This window comes from Sinohyriopsis cumingii, chromosome 18 (genome assembly GCF_028554795.1).
Source record: "Sinohyriopsis cumingii isolate HCF-2022 chromosome 18, ASM2855479v2, whole genome shotgun sequence".
NCBI lineage: Eukaryota > Metazoa > Mollusca > Bivalvia > Unionida > Unionidae > Sinohyriopsis > Sinohyriopsis cumingii.
The window spans coordinates 81044161-81064783 of record NC_142978.1 but is presented as its reverse complement, the minus strand read 5'-3'; the positions used below and the strand labels follow the sequence as shown (position 1 = coordinate 81064783).

The 20623-nt window shown below is 34.8% G+C and overlaps 1 protein-coding gene across 1 annotated transcript in view; it reads left to right on the top strand.

Annotated features, from left to right (window-relative positions):
• The window catches only part of LOC149777150 (uncharacterized), a 228279-nt gene extending 222235 nt beyond the window's left edge, over positions 1-6044 (top strand). Inside the window, exon 3 of the mRNA XM_089941848.1 lies at positions 2573-6044. Within this exon, the coding sequence (XP_089797974.1) occupies positions 2573-2578 (6 nt within the window). The 3' untranslated portion in view covers positions 2579-6044. The remainder of the gene's footprint in view (positions 1-2572) is intronic.
• The last annotated feature ends 14579 nt before the right edge of the window (positions 6045-20623 follow it).

Below are 20623 nucleotides of genomic sequence, written 5' to 3'. Positions count from 1 at the left end.
AACTCAAAACTAAATAATGTGGAAATAATGAGATTCTCGATTGCTAATGCTGATTCATTGTGAATGCTTGCTCAGAAGACAAACATTTACAATAACAATGAAAGATAACAAAAAGTTGTATGACATTAGCGACTATCCACAGGATACATATATTTATTTGTTTTCCTAAAATGAAAAAAGAGATACCAGGTCATTTGAAAGACGAAAAAGTATCACACTTATTCAAAATTTAAAGTTCAAGATGCACAAACGTTGATTTTTGAATCACATGGAATATTATCAAGACAATAATTTATTCAGCCATAAAATCATAAGGTGTGTAAAATCAAAATTAATAATGTCTTTAGGTCTATCTATGACGACACGTGTTGTTTGGTTGACAGCGTAATGCCATTAAATTACGGACACGCATGTGATCTGTAGTTTAAGCGATTGTCACGTGTTAACTAAAGATTAGTTGTTTTTATTTTGTTTTAAGTTATCTATAATCATTTCCTGTTTTGGAAATGTGTTTAAGAACGACAGCTCCATTGTTTTTATGTCCATGCTGTTCGACACAAACAAATAACGTGTATTCTAAGATAGTTAATTACAGACACACTTACTTTTGTAAGATTACCAATGCATACAATTCAAGATTTCTACATATACAAGCAGCGTTGCATGGGTTAGTCAATTGCTTTTTACGACATCTGAATTCCAGCAATCATCAATTATCAAGATATTATCGGGTTCCCTTGTAAACGTCTAACAGAATCTCTAGTGAAAACCAACATGTTTTGTAAAACAACAAATAATTGAAATATCAAAGTAACAAAAATTAAAACGTAAGAGGAGCTTAGAGCATTACACTGTCAAGAGCTACTTTGAATAATGTCACAATAGTCCTAATTTTCGTCGATGAGCACTTTGCATTTCCAGTGAATACTATACAAAATGTTTCCTCTCAACTAATATCTAAAAACACCATTACATAAATCTGCAGACTCATGTTACAACAAGGACATAAGAAATAAGGATCAAAACAAGTTCCAGCTCCACGTACATAATTTAAAGCATAAGAGGCTAGAATGCATCTTGCTTCTACTAGTCACGTGATATTTTGCAAATATCAAACATCGGGAGAGAGCCCAGCTGACCTAACTCATCAAATTCGGAAATAACTTAATTCTTTTAAGAACCCATCTGACCCTATCAGCCTATTATAAATTACTACAAACATGTCAATAGGTTTTATTATTAATAGTATTAGTTATGATCGCAAACACATATTTATAGATCCTATATTATCAACACTAATAATATCTTAAAATAGAATTATATATCCGTGTAAAAAATATAGCTATCATTACGCACAATATAGATACAGTCATGTAGAATGAGTTACAAAAAATACAGATATACATAACACCTCCCCTCATAAATGGAATATAGATTTACGCAATAACGCTTACTTTTTCGATATCGGTCAAAGACACATATGATAATTATACAGGAAGATGTGTTATGAATGATACAAAAAATATACAAAAGAAAGTAATATAGAACTTCGATATACATAAAATTGCAGCTGCCATGCCATGAAGTTGTAATTTCCCTTTATATGCCTGATGTTGATGTTGTGTTCTTGCAACATCAAAAGTCCATCTCACCAATCTCTGATTTTTGTTTGTGTTTGTCTTTGTGTTGATACAGATAAGGGGCTTGTGAACGTTTACTAAAACAATCAGAGCAAGAGCTGAATCGATATACACTTCAAAGTGTTGTAAAGCCAAAATGAAAACCATACACTCTTCTCGACTGTGGAATAATTTCTCAGGTGCTTATTTAATGTTTGGAGAATTAGTACACTAGATGATATACATAATTTTGATCTTCTTGAAAGAACACGACTCCAACCTTGCATCAAATGTAACACAAGCATGCCAAAACTCACCTCTACATAAATTAATTGTCAAATTTATCTCACTCAGTTTGAACAAAGAATATTCGGATAGTTTCCATGTGATCTATCTACGCGTCGCCATCTTTACCAGATGTCACCATGTTCATTAAATGCTGCAATGTTGCGTGAAACGTTTACAAATTAAATGGTAGTTATTTTATATTGTTAGAGCCCATCGAGAGTTACAAAGGCTGAAATTTCTTTTCCTCTATCGTTAAGTGGAATATGCTAGAACCATTTGAACTGGTCAAATATGCCGACATATCTTGCATTTCAAATTTTATCGATTCATTTGTTTAAAAATGAATCTGGTTTGATGATAATGTTCACTTTTCTGTAGTCAGTGCACATATGTAAAGTATTATCTGGTCTCGGCACTAGAATATATGCTGAACTCCGGCTACTTTGGCTTGGTCCAATAAAATGATTCTCGAACAAATATTCTATTTCATTTTTCAAACATGCCTGCTTGAGAAGATTCATCCTGTAATGATATTGTTTCCTAGGTAATATAATCTAGAATTACAACATCATGATAAATTTTGTTTGTTCGAGTGTGAACATCTGGAAAAAAATGCAATTTTCATATTAGCTGCTTAGCTGATTTAAGTCATTCTTTTCTTGTAGGTGTAGATATGAACATTACCGGTCCGGATTCTACAATATTTCCGAATTTCAATGACTGGATAAACCAAAGGCAGTACAATCTGGTTTCAAGCCATCATTTAAATCTTCACTGTGTGGGATATTTATAACTATAAACGATTAATAGTAATATATCTATCAACAGACTCCTTTAACATATTTACATGGCAGAGTTGCTTCCCTTTCTGCCTCCCAGGAGTATTGGAGAGATAACTTTAAGTTACTTTATTTTTAACTGTATAAGGACATTATTAATCAGATAATGTTGTGGTATGGCAAGAGAGTCAGGTCTCTATCACCAGGATGAAAAGTTCTTTCCTTTGTAGATGTAGTATATCTTAATTCCATGTTTGAGTGAGTAGACTGGAGATTATTACTTGCTTCTTCACAATCAGAAACATAATCTAAAAGATTAACATTTATTAAAGAAGTTCCTTTTTTAACAACATCATTATTAGCATGTACAAAAAACCGGTTAAAAAGAACTAAAACTGCCCATTGGACAAATATAACAAGATCTCCAGTATTTGGAAACATGCCTTTTAAGTCTCGGCCAATATCAATGACACAAATTCGTGTGATAAGTCTTGTTGACTCGTAAATGATTAGCCAATGATATTTAATGGATTAAAATTAAAATTTCATGTCTATACAACTTAGAAACAGTAATTGCATAGCTTGTCAGTTACAAATGGCATAATCACAAACTTATCACCAACTAGGTCATTGCCTAGCAATAAATCAATAACCTTAATTCACAGATCCGCTAGCCACTAGTCCCGAGACTAAGTCTGATATCATATTTACATCATGAAGTGCAATTTGAGCAAAGCCAAATCTTTACTTCTTCAATAAGAACATGTTCTGAATAAAGGCAAATCATCTGATACTGAAAGGCTCTGAGAACCTCCAGTTTCCCTAAATATTTTAATAGTGATAGGTTTGGCAGAATTATCAATACGTGATTCAGAATCCTTCGACATGAACGGTTCATCATTCTGCATAACAAAGTCAGACATGGTTTTCTTTGCCCCAACAAATGTATTGTTTACAAAACATGACCATGACATTTACCTCTTAGAATCAATAGCATTTGGAAGATCTGATTTGGTTATGTTGCTTATACTTCAATCTGTAGCATTCAGAAATAAGCTTTCTTCTTGTAATAGGTGCACATAATAAGAGATAAAGATTTACTATATGGAAAAACGCTAGTATATATTCACAGTAACAACTTGTGGAAATTGCTATGGAAAAACACACGTCTATATTTGTGTTTCAAGCGACTGACCTCAATCGGGCAAGTACTAAGTAACAGTGTTGCAAGTGGCTGACCTGTGACTTGAATATGCTTTACTGTAAACAGGGACAAACAAAACATAGACATACACAAAACACAAACTCCAATTACCCTGTGTTAGCTTAAGGTGTAAGAGCAGGAGATGAAATCTCACAAGCCTATAATCACTTTATATACCATCCAACGTCCCATTATACACTCAAACCAAAACTCTTTGTGTTAGTTTAGAATGTGAGAACAGGAGAATAAATGCCAGAAACCTGCTATCACATACGTTATACACAATTAAACATGCCGTACTAGTGCTATCCAAAAACGCTTTGTGTTAACTTAGAATGTAAGAGAAGGAAGAAAAAGAAGAAACTAAGAGGCAACACACATACGCACAAATGAGCTGAAGTGTTAGCTCAAATCCGTGCAAGCGATTTCAAAGACGACACGAGAGAGTCTGTATCAATGTCTCCACTTCTGTCACAAAGCCAAGAGAGTCCTGATTTAGCCCAAAAGAATTTCGCTCGGCCCCTAAAATTATAGCTGATACGCACAAGCTCACTTTCAGAAAATTTGAAAATAAAAGGCTTGCACATACACCCTGAAATGTATAGAGTTCATGTAGTGTGTAAAACGATTACACTTTTCCAAGGAAAAATCGACAACGGTGATACTCAACTCGGGTCAAGAAAAGAGCGTCTAAATAATGACATTCCAAAGAAATTGGGATGTATAAGAATCCAAAAAAAGTGAATACTTACCACTTAAAGGTATGTTAAATCAAATTCTATAAAATGACACCCATTACTGAAATAATCGGTTCTGAATGCCTACATGACCCGTGTGACTTTCATTAGTCATGTCGTCGAGATGTTGGTGTGCAACCAAAATCAAGTCCTCGCAAGTGCCGAAACACACACACACACACACACACACACACACACACACGAGCTGAAGTGTTAGCTAAATTCCTTGCGACCTTACACTTCTTCGAAGTGCTCTTTTTATGACCCGAGTTGAGTATCTAGCCACCATTGTAAAAGACCGTAGAAATCGATAATTTTCGTTGGGAAGTTTCTTGATGACAGTTAAGATGCAGATCATTAAAAACTCAAGACTGAATAGACTTTAGTTAAAGAAAAGTGGTGTTAGATTTTAAAAGAACGTTTTTTATTTAATTGAAAATGAGTAAATGCCCATAAGTGACTTATGCCATACCTTTTGAGGGCTTACACACCAGTCCTCGAAATAATACTTCTGAAACTGGTTGAGAATCATCATTAGAGATGAACCACGTGTTATTGTAAACGTCCTTACAAAGTGGGTAATGTTTGACAGACAGGTACACTCCTTGTGTATAGTACACAGTTTGCGTTCTTCTTTTGGCGCTAGATGATGTGCAAACGCTTAGCCAATGAGAAGGCGCGTGACTTCTGATTGGTTGACATCCAATCGAACATTTGTTCTCTGCAGTATCACTGTAAACTTCTCATAATGATATATACGACTCATACAAATAATTACCAGTATTATTAGTGAGTTAACAAAAATAGTTTTGTAATAATGGCAAACTGGTGATGTTAGCAGAGAATGCGATATTTTAAGCAACTGGTGTTTTTGGCGCGTGATTTGGTGTGTACATGGATTTCATTGCTTCGAGACTTAGTTACCGAAAGACGGCAAGACGTAATCGATTAAACTGGTAAGAAAAAAAAGCATCTTTATAATGTTGTTTATTATATTCATCCAAAACAATTGTTCGTTCTTTCATTCGTTATCATTTGTGACAATTTGTTTTTATCCCGTTCCCCGAGTGAACTTATCTTGATGTATTAACAGTTGTAGCGCGGGAGCCATACATTTATGGATGACGGGAACCATATATTTATGTTTTCCAAATCTGAGAATTAATTTTCTGCAGGAATAGACCACCAGGTCGATAATTCAGCTATTCAACGAAGATCATGATTATTAGATTCATAAGTCGCATACATTTCACATTGCTGTCGGAAGACTGGGTTAATGAAGAAGTGATCTCTCTCTCTCTCTCTCTCTCTCTCTCGTCCATTTCCTTTTCAGTTTGATTGTTGAGAGAGTGAGAGAGAAGCAGAGCAAACTGAACTTTATAGTACAAGACCTTTATAGTACAACAAGAGGATTGTGAATTTTCTTTGTTTAAAAAAAAGGAATATAGAATACCTTTGTATCAATACCTAACACCTCCGAAAATTGAATGGTTGGTCAGTTTTACGCTTGTACATCTCTCACTCACGATGTTACAATGTATCCCCAACATAACAAAAGGCTCTGTACATGACAAACTTGTTGATAAGCGAACTTGCTCGATTTAGGAGAACATGAAGTAATGGGATGGCCATGTCGTAGTATGTGTATATTAATCAACACGTGATAGTGTCAGAGCACTTTCATATCAACACATGATATATTCCTGTAAAAAATAAATTCTCAAATTTGGAAAACTCTCCATATTGCTATTTATACCTCTACCCTTCCACACAAAGCCCCAGTGAACATTGTTTTAATCAGGACTATCACATAATTATATATGATAATCAGGGGCAACTGCCTATGAGACAGCTACGTAACTGCAACTATAATTAACTGACAAAATATTGTTTACATCAACGTACGGTGTTGACAACAGCTTTCCTGGGTAAATAAGTCGGTCGCAGTACTTGTTTTGCTCGAGGTATATGCTCTTAAAATAAGTAACAAAAAAGAGTCAAAGACAACAAGCTTTATAAAATTTAACAAATAATTTATTTCCCAAGAGCACAAAGTGAAAACAAAAAAAAAAATTACGGTATTGCGAATTAAATCCCAAAATAATCCATGAGTTACAGACACAAGTCCTATACTTTAAAGTCCTGAATAAAAATCGGTACAAGTCCCGAAGAAATCCGAAAACTGAAGGCAATGACGTGTCTGTGATAGCTTATAGAGTGTTGATGTGTCAACAGTCTTTTTAGAATCATAGTAATACAATTCCAAGATTTGAATTAAGTATAAAATCCAAGAATTTTATCAGAGCATTTTGAATTTCCAGAGAAAATAATCACTTCAATTCACTATTTTGAACAAAACAAAAGATTCAAGCCCAAAAATACTGGCCACAACATATAATATACAACTTGAAAGTACTAGACGTTAAAGCACGAATAACAAAGTCGTCACAATTGCAAGATGATATAGTTCTGTACTTGATCTCAGGTCACAATTAGCATTTTATTTTTAAGAAATCATTAACTAATAGAAAATAACCTTTTAGAATGATCCTGATGTTTCCAAAACAATAACCTGGATTATTTACGACTTACTTAGGAAAGTTCAAAACTTTGACCCAAATTAACATATTTACTTCTATTAGAGCACGACAAAATAGTAACGTATGGTCAGCGTTCTAATCAACGAGCGGTAATCGGATCGGGCTTAGATATACACAAACTTATTGCCAAATTGCCTGAACTAAAAGGTGGTTGGACTTTGCTAGGTCATAAATACACAGGACCATGGAATCCTCTTGATCAACAACTTGATGACAAGGATAATCCGTTACGAAAATTATCGATTTCTACGGTCTTTTACAATGGTGGCTAGATACTCAACTCGGGTCAAGAAAAGAGCACTTCGAGTGGAATCGTCACACTATAGGGTAGTACGAATTTGTTGATCAATATGCGTAGTGTTCATTGTGACATCACAACGCGCGACATTCGATCCGGATTATACTTGATCACACCTTTCATTTCGCCCAAAAATGTCTACGTACTTTACCATTGATTTTGCCGTATGCACTTCTCGGAGCGTCTAAATAATGACATTCCAAAGAAATTGGGATGTATAAGAATCCAAATAAAGTGAATACTTACCACTTAAAGGTATGTTAAATCAAATTCTATAAAATGACACCCATTACTGAAATAATCGGTTCTGAATGCCTACATGACCCGTGTGACTTTCATTAGTCATGTCGTCGAGATGTTGGTGTGCAACCAAAATCAAGTCCTCGCAAGTGCCGAAACACACACACACACACACACACACACACGAGCTGAAGTGTTAGCTAAATTCCTTGCGACCTTACACTTCTTCATCATTGTCGATTTTACAAGGACAATAACCTTATAAAGCCTTTGACGCAATTGCAATACATCACGAAATATGTTACAGGGACAACGAAAACAATAAACCTGGTTGCGATCGGGTTATGCTTGACGAACTAAGAGATATGAAACCTAATACGATTAGAGAAAGATTTGATCGTAAGCTAGTACAGGGTATTATCGAAACAAAATATAAATTTGGACTTGGAAAGTCATGACTCGGTAAGGCACATACGCCTCAGTCCCGACTCGGTGTATATGTATTTTATGATATCCTGGCACGTGAACTGCACAAACCAAAAAATAAATTTCTTTGACGAAAGGTCGTCGCAAACGAAGTTGATGATATCTGGGCGGTAGATCTTGCCTTTATGTCAAACTTTGCACGGTACAACAACAACAAAAGATACAGGATGAACTTAGTCGATATTTTTTACCAATATGCGTTTAAGTATACATGTTGCTAACAAAACGGGATCTGTCATAACTAACGCGATAAGAGAGATTCTAATCAGTACATAAAGAAAACCTAATAAAGTATGGACTGATGACGGAGCCTAGTTTTATAACAAGCAATTTGAGCAGTTTCTAGCTCAGAATAAAAGAAGCACGTACTTGACCTCGAACGAAGGTAAAAGTGTTATCGTGGAGCATTCTACTAAAACACTAATATATATATGTTGATGATCTGCCAAAGATTATGTCAGATTGCAATAACACTAAACATAAGACACTTGGAATGTCACCGGCAAGCGCAATTAATAACGCAATTTTGGCGAAGGAGATTATGTATCGCAGATATAAGTTTAGGATATGCGATCAGGTTCGAATATCGTTAGCGAATAAAACATTTGGAAAAGGATTTACTCCAAATTGGTCAGAGGAAGTATTGGTTGTGGATAAAATTTTAACAACCATACATGTTACATATAAGCTGAATGATCCAGCAGGAGAAGAAATTACTGGTAGCTTTTACGAACAGGAGTTGCAGCGGGCAGAACAAGATACATTCGTCAGAGAGAGACTTATAGTACAAAAACGTACAAAAAACTTTGTTCAAATGGTGCGGTTACAGCGATAGTTTTAATAATTGGATACCAGCTTGCAGTATCCAGTCTCTCAGCTGATAGGGCTATTATATATTTTCTCGTATTTCATCAGAACCTACTTATATTTTATTGGTTTACATAACGACAGCAGATACTGTCTCCGTTCTGATGTGAAATCCATCAAATTTAAAATTTTAACGAAGATAAGATCGAACTTTTTATTTTTGTCTGCCGGGTATTTTTATGTTCATAATAGGTAAGTTCATATTCTAGAACAACTGATGTTTAGCAACAGTAAAATCATTTTTTTTTTGTTCGCTAGGTGATATTTGACGTTGGATCTACCAGACGTTGATATGCTTAACTTTTTCTCTCGGCTGTAATTGTTTCTGTCGTATCATCAACAACTTCACCGTCATCTTGTTCATGTGATGGTGGTGTTGGAAAGTATGTTTCAATATCAAATTATGTTTTGCTGTACAGATCGATCTGGTGCGGCAACATCGGAATCATCAACTTCGTGGTAAAGTTTAGCCAGTTTTTTTGCAAGGGACATCTGATACTGAACAACTTTTGTCTGAATAGCAGGCAAAAGCTAATTTGTATGTATATAAACCAATAAAAATGTTGTTGTCAGATACCATGAGAAAGCGAATATTTTGATCTATGATCAGCTCCAAGAGGCTCTCAGACACTGTTCAGAGAAGATCGTTCAGTTCCAGTTTTTTTTGTTTAGATGATAAAATAATTTAACTGCGGACGAAACAAATATGCTAGAACCTCACAATATTACAGATGTTATGTATGTTAGGTATGATAGGGATGATAGGTATGTTATGTATGTTATGTATGATAGGTATGTTAGGTATGTTAGGTATGTTATGTATGATAGGGATGATAGGTATGTTAGGTATGATAGGTATGTTAGGTATGATAGGGATGCAGTGATGATGTGGTGCCACTACTTTATCAATATCCAAGAACTTGGCCGGATTCTACGCCATGATCACATATGAAGCTGATTCAGCCGTTAAATCTCTTTGAATGCGCAGATTTTGTTTTTTCATCTCCAACAAATTTTATTAACATGGAATCGATAATGAAATAATTTGACGCCACTGTCGTTGATGAAAATCATTTTTCTTCAATTTATAAGAACTGCTTCACTGCCAGGAAAAGCAGCATGTAACGAGGCAAGAGGAAAGAACCTATTCTGGCAATGCATCCGTGGAGCCAGATTAAATTCTTTATAAAAAATTCGAAATATAAAGATATGTTAAAGCTAAAGAACTAGAACCTTTACCTTAAAAAAATCAAAGAGATGATAAATATCTGCTGGCCTTTAAGTTGGTACTTTTGGTTCAGAAAGTCTGGGCTTCGTCTTACACTCCAAAATCGACATGTATATGGATTATGTCATTCCAATCATTTTGTAGTATATCATGTGATTTTTTGTTATGTAAAAATAATTTCTCCAAAAGTATGACAAATAATGGTAAAATAATTATCATTTGGAAAGAGATTCTGTTCACACAAAATTTAGGACCCGACACGGAGAAGGATTTTAAAATATCTACATGATTTTAAGTATTAAATTCATGTGCATCAAATGTAACTGCGCTAAAGCAGCATGTACTAGTAATATACATTGTTTAAATTTGATACATATATGTCCATTAGAAAATGATAATCCGCGACAAAGACAGTTATTCGATCCCATCTTGCTTCTTGCATCTCGTGATCAAATATAATATGCCCTGATGTGAGAGAGGATTCAGGACAATTGTATTCTGTATTGTTAAGTTAGTGGACAATAGTGACCATACTCCTGTACAAAGGCAGTGCTATATTCCAATATCAATTGATATCACTGTGTCAAATATTCCTTCTAGTTTTAATTATGATATCCATTGTCTCAAGAACAAACCACTCTGCGGTGTTATTTACATGCTAATTAATCACACCAGTGCTTGCGTCAGGTCATTCCAGTTAAAGCCTGTTTGAGGTCAATGTTCGGTAGACCAGATCAAACCAGGAAATGAGACTACCCATAGGTATTGTGAATATAGTATCATGTAATGGCAAGTTACTCGCGCAAGTTCCTCAACCGGTGACACATTTTGTACTCGCTGACAGAAGTGTCATTCAGAGTAACAATTAGCATGAGCAAAGATGACAACCACATGCCACCTAACTACAGGAAGTCAACATGCACTTACTCTTATTTGTTGGGAATGGAGAGGTCATTATGCATACAAAGAAAATTGCACAATATGATTAAATGGTAATATTTGGGATTTGACCTAAATGGAGTCTATAAAAATATAAATAGTAAGAATATATAAACTTTGTAACAGAAGGATTATGGTATTTTAATAGTTTACATTTACTGTTTTCTCTTTCACAAAAGTTTCAGACAAACAGGGCAATAATGTACAAAATTACATGAAATGCGATGAAATGTACATGCATCTGTAATCAAAACAGAACCCTAGAAAAGGCATATTAACATCGGTGATGCAATTCTCTGTTGCCGGTAATCTCTAATACGTACAGTGATGCCATTAATATTCATCAAAATACAAGTTGCTATAGGGCAGCATTTCACATAGCATTGCAAATTTTATCCTATCTGTAACTCATTACATTTTCAGGTCATCCGTAGCTAAAAGTAACTAATTTGTTTTAAATATTTTGTGTGAAACGAATTCGTAGTTTTAGTTACATTTAATGGTGCTGATCTGCAAATTTATGGAACATTCGAAATGCTGTGTGGAACGAAGAGTAGTGAAAAAGATAAAGGAGAGATCTTGCTCTGGCTTTTTCGTGTACTCTGCACCTACTTACATATAAAGAATAGAAACTGTACAGAATGTTTCAATTTCGACTTAAATTACAATGTGTTCTTAGATTTCAGTTTGGTAATTTGATTATTTTGCATTCAGGTTGAGAAAATTTAAATTCGTTTTCAGATTTATTGTTTTGTTACTTTACCTATTCATATTTTTCTTAAGCAAATATTTTTCCTGGCAGTGAAGTAGTTTATATATTTTTGTCATTCATTGAAAAGGCACTAAAAGTATTACCATGTTTCATAAATGTAAATTTGAATATTTCAATTAGAAAACTGAGTTGACTCTGAAGTCATTATTACTTCAGTATACTCATTTATTGCAGTTTCTTAACATGCGGTTTGAATTTTGCTTTATTAATACAAATATGCTCTTCCTGTACATATTTTTCATGTTAGTTTTAAAGATGTTTGAATTTTAATTTCTTTACCCATAGTAGATTGAGACATTTATACTTTGCTAAAAAAAATGCAGAAGTTTTGAAATGGAAGATTGCATACCTTAAATGCTCCAACTTAAATTTGAATATTCTGAAGGCACAAATGAAACATCTTTCAGATGAATCTGTTCAAGCAACAGATGTGTTTGTCACATGTTTAAAAAGTCAATCAATGAGATTATGTGACATCTATGTTCTTGACTTGTATTTTAGCACCTGTTGTTAATCAAAGGTCTCCTGCCCGCTTCTCATTTTTATGTGTCTTTTGCACTGTTTGGACTTAAGGGACACAAATCTAATTGGAATTATAGCACAGGTAACTTAAATTTTATTTGCTTCTTTCTCTGAATAAGTAAAGATGAAATTATTTGAATTACTCAAATAAATGTACACCTTACACAGGAAGTTGTCTCGCATCTTAATGTCCCTTCGAAAAACCAAACTGACAGTTTGACATTTAATCAAGTTTGGAAATAACTACCTTGTCTGATAATAATAGAGATTGTTCATACAGACAGTAAAGCTAACTAAGATGATGTTTTCATGAAACAATGCAGTAGTATTGCACATGTCTTCCTGTGATGATATCCTTGTCAAGACTCCTCCCCCTGAGATGGAAGTTTATGTCCTTTCATTCATATGTCAACACTCTATATTACCCACAATGGTAAAGTTTTTTTATATACTTTATTTCACTTTAATACCATTGTATCCAAGCATTTTTAATATAGTTCATGAGTGGGCTCAACATGCAGGATGTGGCCAGCTTCTTGTATTTCTTCAATAATGAATACAACTTGACTGAACCAATTTCTTTGGTTTGCATCTTTTATAGTAAACATTTTTGTGGCAATGATGAGTACATAGATATTCACTATATGCAATGAAATATGTGTCATATCTAGATGACTTAAATTATAATGCAATTTAAATACGTAATGTTTCTTTTTCTTCTCACCATCCTTCTGTTATTTATTTTTAATACGTTGGTTTCAAACATTACTGTGTGGATGACCGTAGCAGCTCAGTAGATGGATCACTTTGTTTCATAATCCATTGGTCATGAGTTCGCTACATTGGAGAGGAAAATTAAAGCCGTACTCTTAGCCATGAATAAGAACACTTTAAGTAGATTTTTTCTCAGTTATAGGCTATTTATGCCTGATAAAAAAGACTCTGAGAAGCTCCATGTCCCTTAATATTTTAATAAGGTTAGGCTTGGCAGAATTGCCCACAGGTGATATAGAACCTTCGGACATGAATAGCTACTACCCACATTTATAATGAGAAATAACTCCTTGCATTGTACCACCTGTACAACATATATACGGACAGACCGCCACCAGCTCTGCTTTTATTGCAAAATATTACCGTAACAATGCATCACTTGAGAACAGAGAAAGGGAAACTGAAGTTTACAGCTATGTGAGGTTCCACCTGCTACAGTTGGTCTAAAAATGTATTTAAAAACTATAATAGGGCGTGACTTTGATCAAGGAGAACTGAGAAAGTGAATGGAAATTTACAACTGTACATAATTTTGCTCCTCTCTGTCCAGAAATGGACATGAAAGAGAAAATGATTGGTCTATAATTTAGAGCAATGAGGAGGGGGAATCCTTAGCACTTGTCATATTCTTCTCGTTTATTGCCTTGTTTCCACGGCGGAATTGGCAATAAAATCCAATGCAATTGTTCAGATGTTCACATTAACGATCAATTTAAGTGAACTATGCTCATTGGATTTATCATACAAAAACGTGAAGATAACACATTGTAAAGAAGCATTGTCTGCTAATACGACTCGACCTTGAGGATTGCCATGAAAGTTTACCACACATAGTCTAATTGGTTCTAAATGAAAATGATGCCACTCATACAGTCAATATGGCCACCACAACATCCGTCTTGACAATATTGTTCTCGCTACTTCTGATTACATCGCACCAATATGAGGTTCTCACCAACAGATTTGCTGTAATGTCTTAGTCCTAAATTAAAATGGTGCAGATCTGATGTTTAATATGACCACCATGGTAGACATCTGGAAAATCGTTTTGCTGCCCCTTAATAGAAACTCATATTGCCATCGGGTCTTCACGGACAAACTTCTTATGAACTTCTAGTTTGTCATACAAAACATACTGCTGATCAGATGTCTAATATGGACACAACAGTATTTCTTTAATCCTATTAGGTTGATCTTCCTAGAGAGAGCAGGGATCAGGAACTTATTACGATATGTGATCTAATGTGATCCGTCACGTGATTTGGATTTTTAACGTAGCTTTAACAATTTTTCAGTCATATTGCTACGATGTCTGCAATGTGGCAGTTTATAGTGATGTCTAGCACTTGGGCATCATGCCGCAGACATGTAACATTATGTCCCACCCAGTCACATTATCCCGACACCAGGCCGACCAGTCCTAACACTTAACTTCTTAATGCTGAACGCCGAGCGAGGCAGGTGTTAGTACCATTTTTATAAGGCTTTGGTATGACTCGGCCGGAGATCGATCTTACGACCTCCTGCATCCGAGGCGGACGCTCTAACCACTAGGCCACCGGAGCGATCGATATGTGATCTGAAACTATTTCAATGCAATATATTACATGTAAGTATGATATGATTGATGTTCAAAAAGTAGGAGTACAAAATAACTTTGAATATGATTTTGTGCTCTCCCCCTCCCCCATCTCGCACAATTTTCGTAGTTGTAAACCTCGCCATCAGGGAATTGGAAAAGTCCTCAGTTTGACAGAGAACAATATACCCTCAGATTGTCTTGTTAGGGCTTTCAAATTCTACTTGCCTGATGCCAGAAATAAGCTCAGATTAGTCTCGGGCATCATCAAGTGGGCAAGGAAAAACAAATTAAGAGTGGTCGTGTATACTTCGTAGTGCTTTATGTTCTGCAATTTTTATACTTTTCTATCTCATAAAGGTACATATGTCATCACATTTATGTATGTTTACATATCGCAATCTTCTTTTCCATAATGGTCCATAGTTTCTACAATCAGTCTATCCTTGTTAGAGTGTATAATTTCCATTTTGTAATCCGTGACATAACATGAGTATATGAAGCAAGTCTTGACAAACAAGTACTATATATTTTATATTTCAAATTGTCGGTTAGATTTCATTACATATATATATATATATATATATATATATATATATATATATATATATATATATATATATATATATATATATGCGGTATTCGCAGACTTCAAGCCCTAACGATGCCATGGAAATGTTTTGAGTTGTATTATATGCCGAGCTTCCAGACTCTAAATAATCTGTTTCTCAACGATTATTTGTATGCATGTCGCTATTTAAATTCAATTAGGTAATACATGGATATGTTAATAACGTAACTCATGTGAGATTTCTATTACAAATATGGTTACAAAAACATTTATCCATAATGAGTAGGCATTTCTATTTCTTTAAATGCCTAATCAATCAACCTAACATCTAGTGCCCCAATCGGTGTGTATCATATATTGTCTAATTGTTTACATGCAAATTACAGCAGGTCGATAAGTATTTATTGTTTGGAAAATAAGTAAACGAATAAAAATAAGTGTTCTAAATTCCTTCTCAAACTTCAGCTCGTCGGAGATAGTTTTAATGCATGTCACCGATTTCAAGGTCACAAGGTGATAACTGTTAAGTAAATGGATAAGCAATGTTCTCATATCATTTTGTTTTAAGAAAAAAAAATCATTCCATAAAGTTCATCTTTCATTATTGCACATATTAGTCTGGTAGCATATCGAAACGTAGAAAAGTCATTTTAACAACGTTTCCAAAAGCACAGCAAATTAACCCTTTCAAAGAAAATATTTTATGTTTCAGTTCAATGTCTTTGACCTAAAATTCATCTTCTTTCAGTTCTCTCACTCTCTCAGTTCTAGCTATCTCAAAACCAAAATATATTTGTCTTTATATATACACATGCATATATCTATATTCTAACACTTCCTTTTCTTCTCGCGTACATATTTATCTTCATGTACTATTTACACACATCTTTTTGATAACTTATATTATCGGCATGTGGTTTTAAGGCATAAACACATATGGTTTACGGGTATAAGCGAAAAGAAAATAAAAACAAATTAATTGTAAAATGAATGCAACGCAATTTCCTTAACTTCCCGTTTTATTCTAAGATGTGATATATTATTGTCAGATAATGTGCCAAGTACAGATCTCCCAAAAGCAAGTTCAGTTTTAGTTGCCATCATCAAACTGACTTATGAAATTTGTGTTGCTCTGATGTCAATCAACATTTTTAAAAATCTCATTTTTTATTTTAACAGATGAATTGACAATTTACATAGGTTTGATATTCTTAAATTGTCCTTGTGCACAGTCTAGACTTGATGCATAGTTTTTGTCATAATCATATTTCTCATTTCACACCTGGATAATAATTTTTTATTGTGTCAGTTAAAGAGACCACGAAGTTGTAAAGCAGTGCATGAGATGTTGTTTTAGGCATAATAACAACTTAAACATGTATTTTTATAAGATCTGCACATTTAATCTTGTATATCTGTCAGTCTATAGTTTTAATTGAAGATAAATTAGTTCCTAAGCTTTTGAATAAATATCTTCTCATGTTATTGCAGGACAGGCACAATAAGAAGAGAAAAAAAATATTCAAGTTCTCAGGTTGATGGTAGTCTCTGATTGTGTGTAATTAGTCCTCACAATGATGTCCTCACAATGATGGTAAAGTAAGAGTAGTCCTCATAATGTTTAAAGAAATATGCAGCAAAAAGGAAGTGATAAAGCTTACTTTTAAATTTCTAGCCTATACTTTCATTCTGTCTTATGATCCTCGAAATGTAGTCATATGTCAAGGTCATAATAAGAATAGGAATACAAGTGTGTGTGTGTGTGTGTGTGTGTGTGTGTGTGTGTGTGTGACGATACGGAACGATGTTACCGCTTAATTTCTTTAGAGTCTCACCGGAATATTTTCATCTTGATTGCAAAAATTTCTTTTGAGTAGGTTCTTCACGCAGCAGGTCTCTGTATAGGGGTATTGTCTTAGAGTTGGAGTTTTCCTTCAGTTCTCAAACGGTTAAGAAGATGGAAGAGTCAGCACAGATCGACATGCTGGTCAAAGATTTGTCAAGAGTCAAACGAAAGCATAATTCACAAACAAAAGTGTCGACAAAACTTACCCTACTGGTCAATGATTTGATGAGAGTCATACGAAAGCATAATTCACAAACAAAAGTGTCGACAAAACTTACCCTACTGTCAATGATTTGATGAGAGTCATACGAAAGCATAATTCACAAACAAAAGTGTCGACAAAACTTACCCTACTGTCAATGATTTGATGAGAGTCATACGAAAGCATAATTCACAAACAAAAGTGTCGACAAAACTTACCCTACTGTCAATGATTTGATGAGAGTCATACGAAAGCATAATTCACAAACAAAAGTGTCGACAAAACTTACCCTACTGTCAATGATTTGATGAGAGTCATACGAAAGTTTACTAAGTGCTGATGAAGTTTGCTATATCTGTAAGGTATATGGGCATTTGTTTCCAACATGCCCGGTTAGTCCAAGAAAGAGAGACAAAAGTCAAGATACCAGTTATCGTTGTCAGGAGAAAGGACCCGGGGCTCCAGTGTTTCCTAAGAAAAAAAGAAAAGAAATACGAGTAAGAGGAGATGGGTTCCAAAAAGAAGAAAGTGACGATGAAGAGTACTATGTGACTGCGAAGAAATTCAACACCAAAAGTGGAAAGCGAGAGTGAAGGAAGAAGCATTTTAGTTATGTATTGTGAAATTTAATTGTAACTTCTAAAAAGAGAGAATATATGTTAAAGTAAACGTAAGTGTCTCTTGGTCTTGATTTTTGATAATAAGATTAGTGTTTTGTTTTTATTAACACTGTAGGAATCTATGCTCTTTTACCTCTCTTTCTGTCCCTCTGGGTAATGTTTTAGCTAGAATTGAAATGAAAGGAATGTTTTCCTTCATATACGTGCTTTAGGCATACAAGTGGGGGAAAATCGTCGGTCTATTTATCCATCGTTGATGTGTCTTGAATTTTTAAACTTTAGATAAATACTCACACACCCAGACAATCACACCATAGAATGATGGGTAGAGGAGTTTTCGATAATGCGCGTGTGTGCGTGTGTGTGTTTGTGTGTGTGTGTGTGAGAGAGAGAGAGAGAGAGAGAGAGAGAGAGAGAGAGAAAGGGTAAGGTACGTTGGATGGTATAGATAGTGTAATGGATAGTATGTTTGTTGTGTAAGGTATAATACGTTTTGTGAGTTTTCATTTGCTTCTCTTACACTCTAAACTAACACACGGCGTTTTGGGATACTGTGTTAAGGGGTTTTGGATGGTATTGGGATGTTACATAGTATAGTTGGTGTGATGAATCGTATATGTTGAGATGTGAGCGATAACATGTTTGTACGATTTCTTCTCCATCTCTTAAACTCTAAGTTAGCACACAGAGTTTTTTTATAGTGTGTTCGTAAGGGGTGTGTAATGGAATTGGGATGTTGGTTGGTATAGTGGTATGATGGATAATTGTTCTGTGGTGTAAGGGATAGTATATTTTGTGAAATTTCTTCTCCTTCTCTTAAACTCTAAGCTAACACATAACGTTTTGAGATAGTGTGTGTGAGCGTTTTGAATGGTACAGGTAACGTTTTGGATATTGTGTTTGTGAGCTTTCGTCTCCTTCTCTTAAACTCAAAGCTAACACAGGGCGTTTTCTGGATAGTATGTGTGTAAGGTGTGTTGAATGGTACTAGAATGTTGGATGGTATAGTGGTGTGGTGGATAGTATTTTTATTAGGTAAAGAAAGGTATATATGATGTGTGAGAGTATGTTTGAGATGTCATTTCCCCCTCTTACACTCGAAACTAAAACAATGTATTTAAGGATAGTGTGTGTAAGTGGTGTGGGATTTAAAGATGATGTTTGTATATGTATTATGTCTGTGATTTCTTCTCCTCTTCTTAAATTCTAAGTTTACACTCGAAGCTAACACAGGGCATTTTCGGAATGTGTGTGAATGTGGTGTGGGATTTGACAAATGATGTTTTGGATATTATGTCTGAGATTTCTTTTCCTCCTTTTAGGTATTAAGTTAAGACAAGGCGTTCTGGGATAATGTGTGTAAGGGGTGTCGAATTATATCGGGCTGTTGGATGGTATAGTGGTGTGATGGATAGTATTTTATGGTATGATGGATACTATGTTTTGTTGGCTTTCATATCCTGATCTTTTTAGATAGTGCGTAACGGGTATTGGATGGTATTTGGATGCTCGACGGTATAGTGGTGTGATGGATATTATATTTTGTGAGATTTCTTCTCTTACATTCCATGCTAACAATGCGTTTTTGGATAGCGTGTATAATGGGATGTTGAATACTATAGTTGGTATGTGAGAGTATCCTTGTTGGATTTTATCTCCTTCTCTTAGACTAAGCCAACATAGGGCTCTTAGGGATAGCGTGTGGGGTGATGGATGATATATTGGTGTAATGGATATTACTTTTACGGTGCAAGGGATATTAGGTTTTGTTTTGTTTCAACTCCTTTTCTTGCGATCAGAGCTAACACAGGACATTTTTGATGGTGTGTTTAAGAGGTGTTGAATGGTAATGAGATGAAGGATGGTATAGTGGTGTGATAGATAGCATTTTCTATGATGTAAGGAGAGTATATTTTGTCTATTTTCATCTCCACTTGCGCTCTAAGTTAACACAAGGCGTTCTGGATAGAGTGTATAATGGGATGTTGAATCATAAGGTATGCGAGAGCATTTTTGTTGGATTTCATCTCCTCATACAATCTAAGCTAACCAAGGACGTTATTGGATCGTGTGTGTAAGGGGTGTTGAATGGTTTTCGGATATTGGATGGTATAGTGGTGTGATGGATAGTATTTTTGTGGTGTAAGAGGTTGTATATTTTGTGCGATTTCTTCTTCTCTTACATTCTATGCGTTTTGGATAGTGTATGTGAGGGGTGTTGCGTATTATTGTGATCTTGGATGTTATAGTGGTGTGATGAATAGTATATTGTGGGGTAAGTGGTAGTATGTTTTCTGCGATTTCTTCTTCTTACATTATAAGCTAAGAAAGCGTTTTGGATAGAGTGTATAGTGGGATGTTGGATGCTTGATTGATTAACTGATTGTTATTTTTGCGGCGCGCCAGCACAGCTAGGCTATTTAGAGCCATACAAAAGTTAATATGTATGATT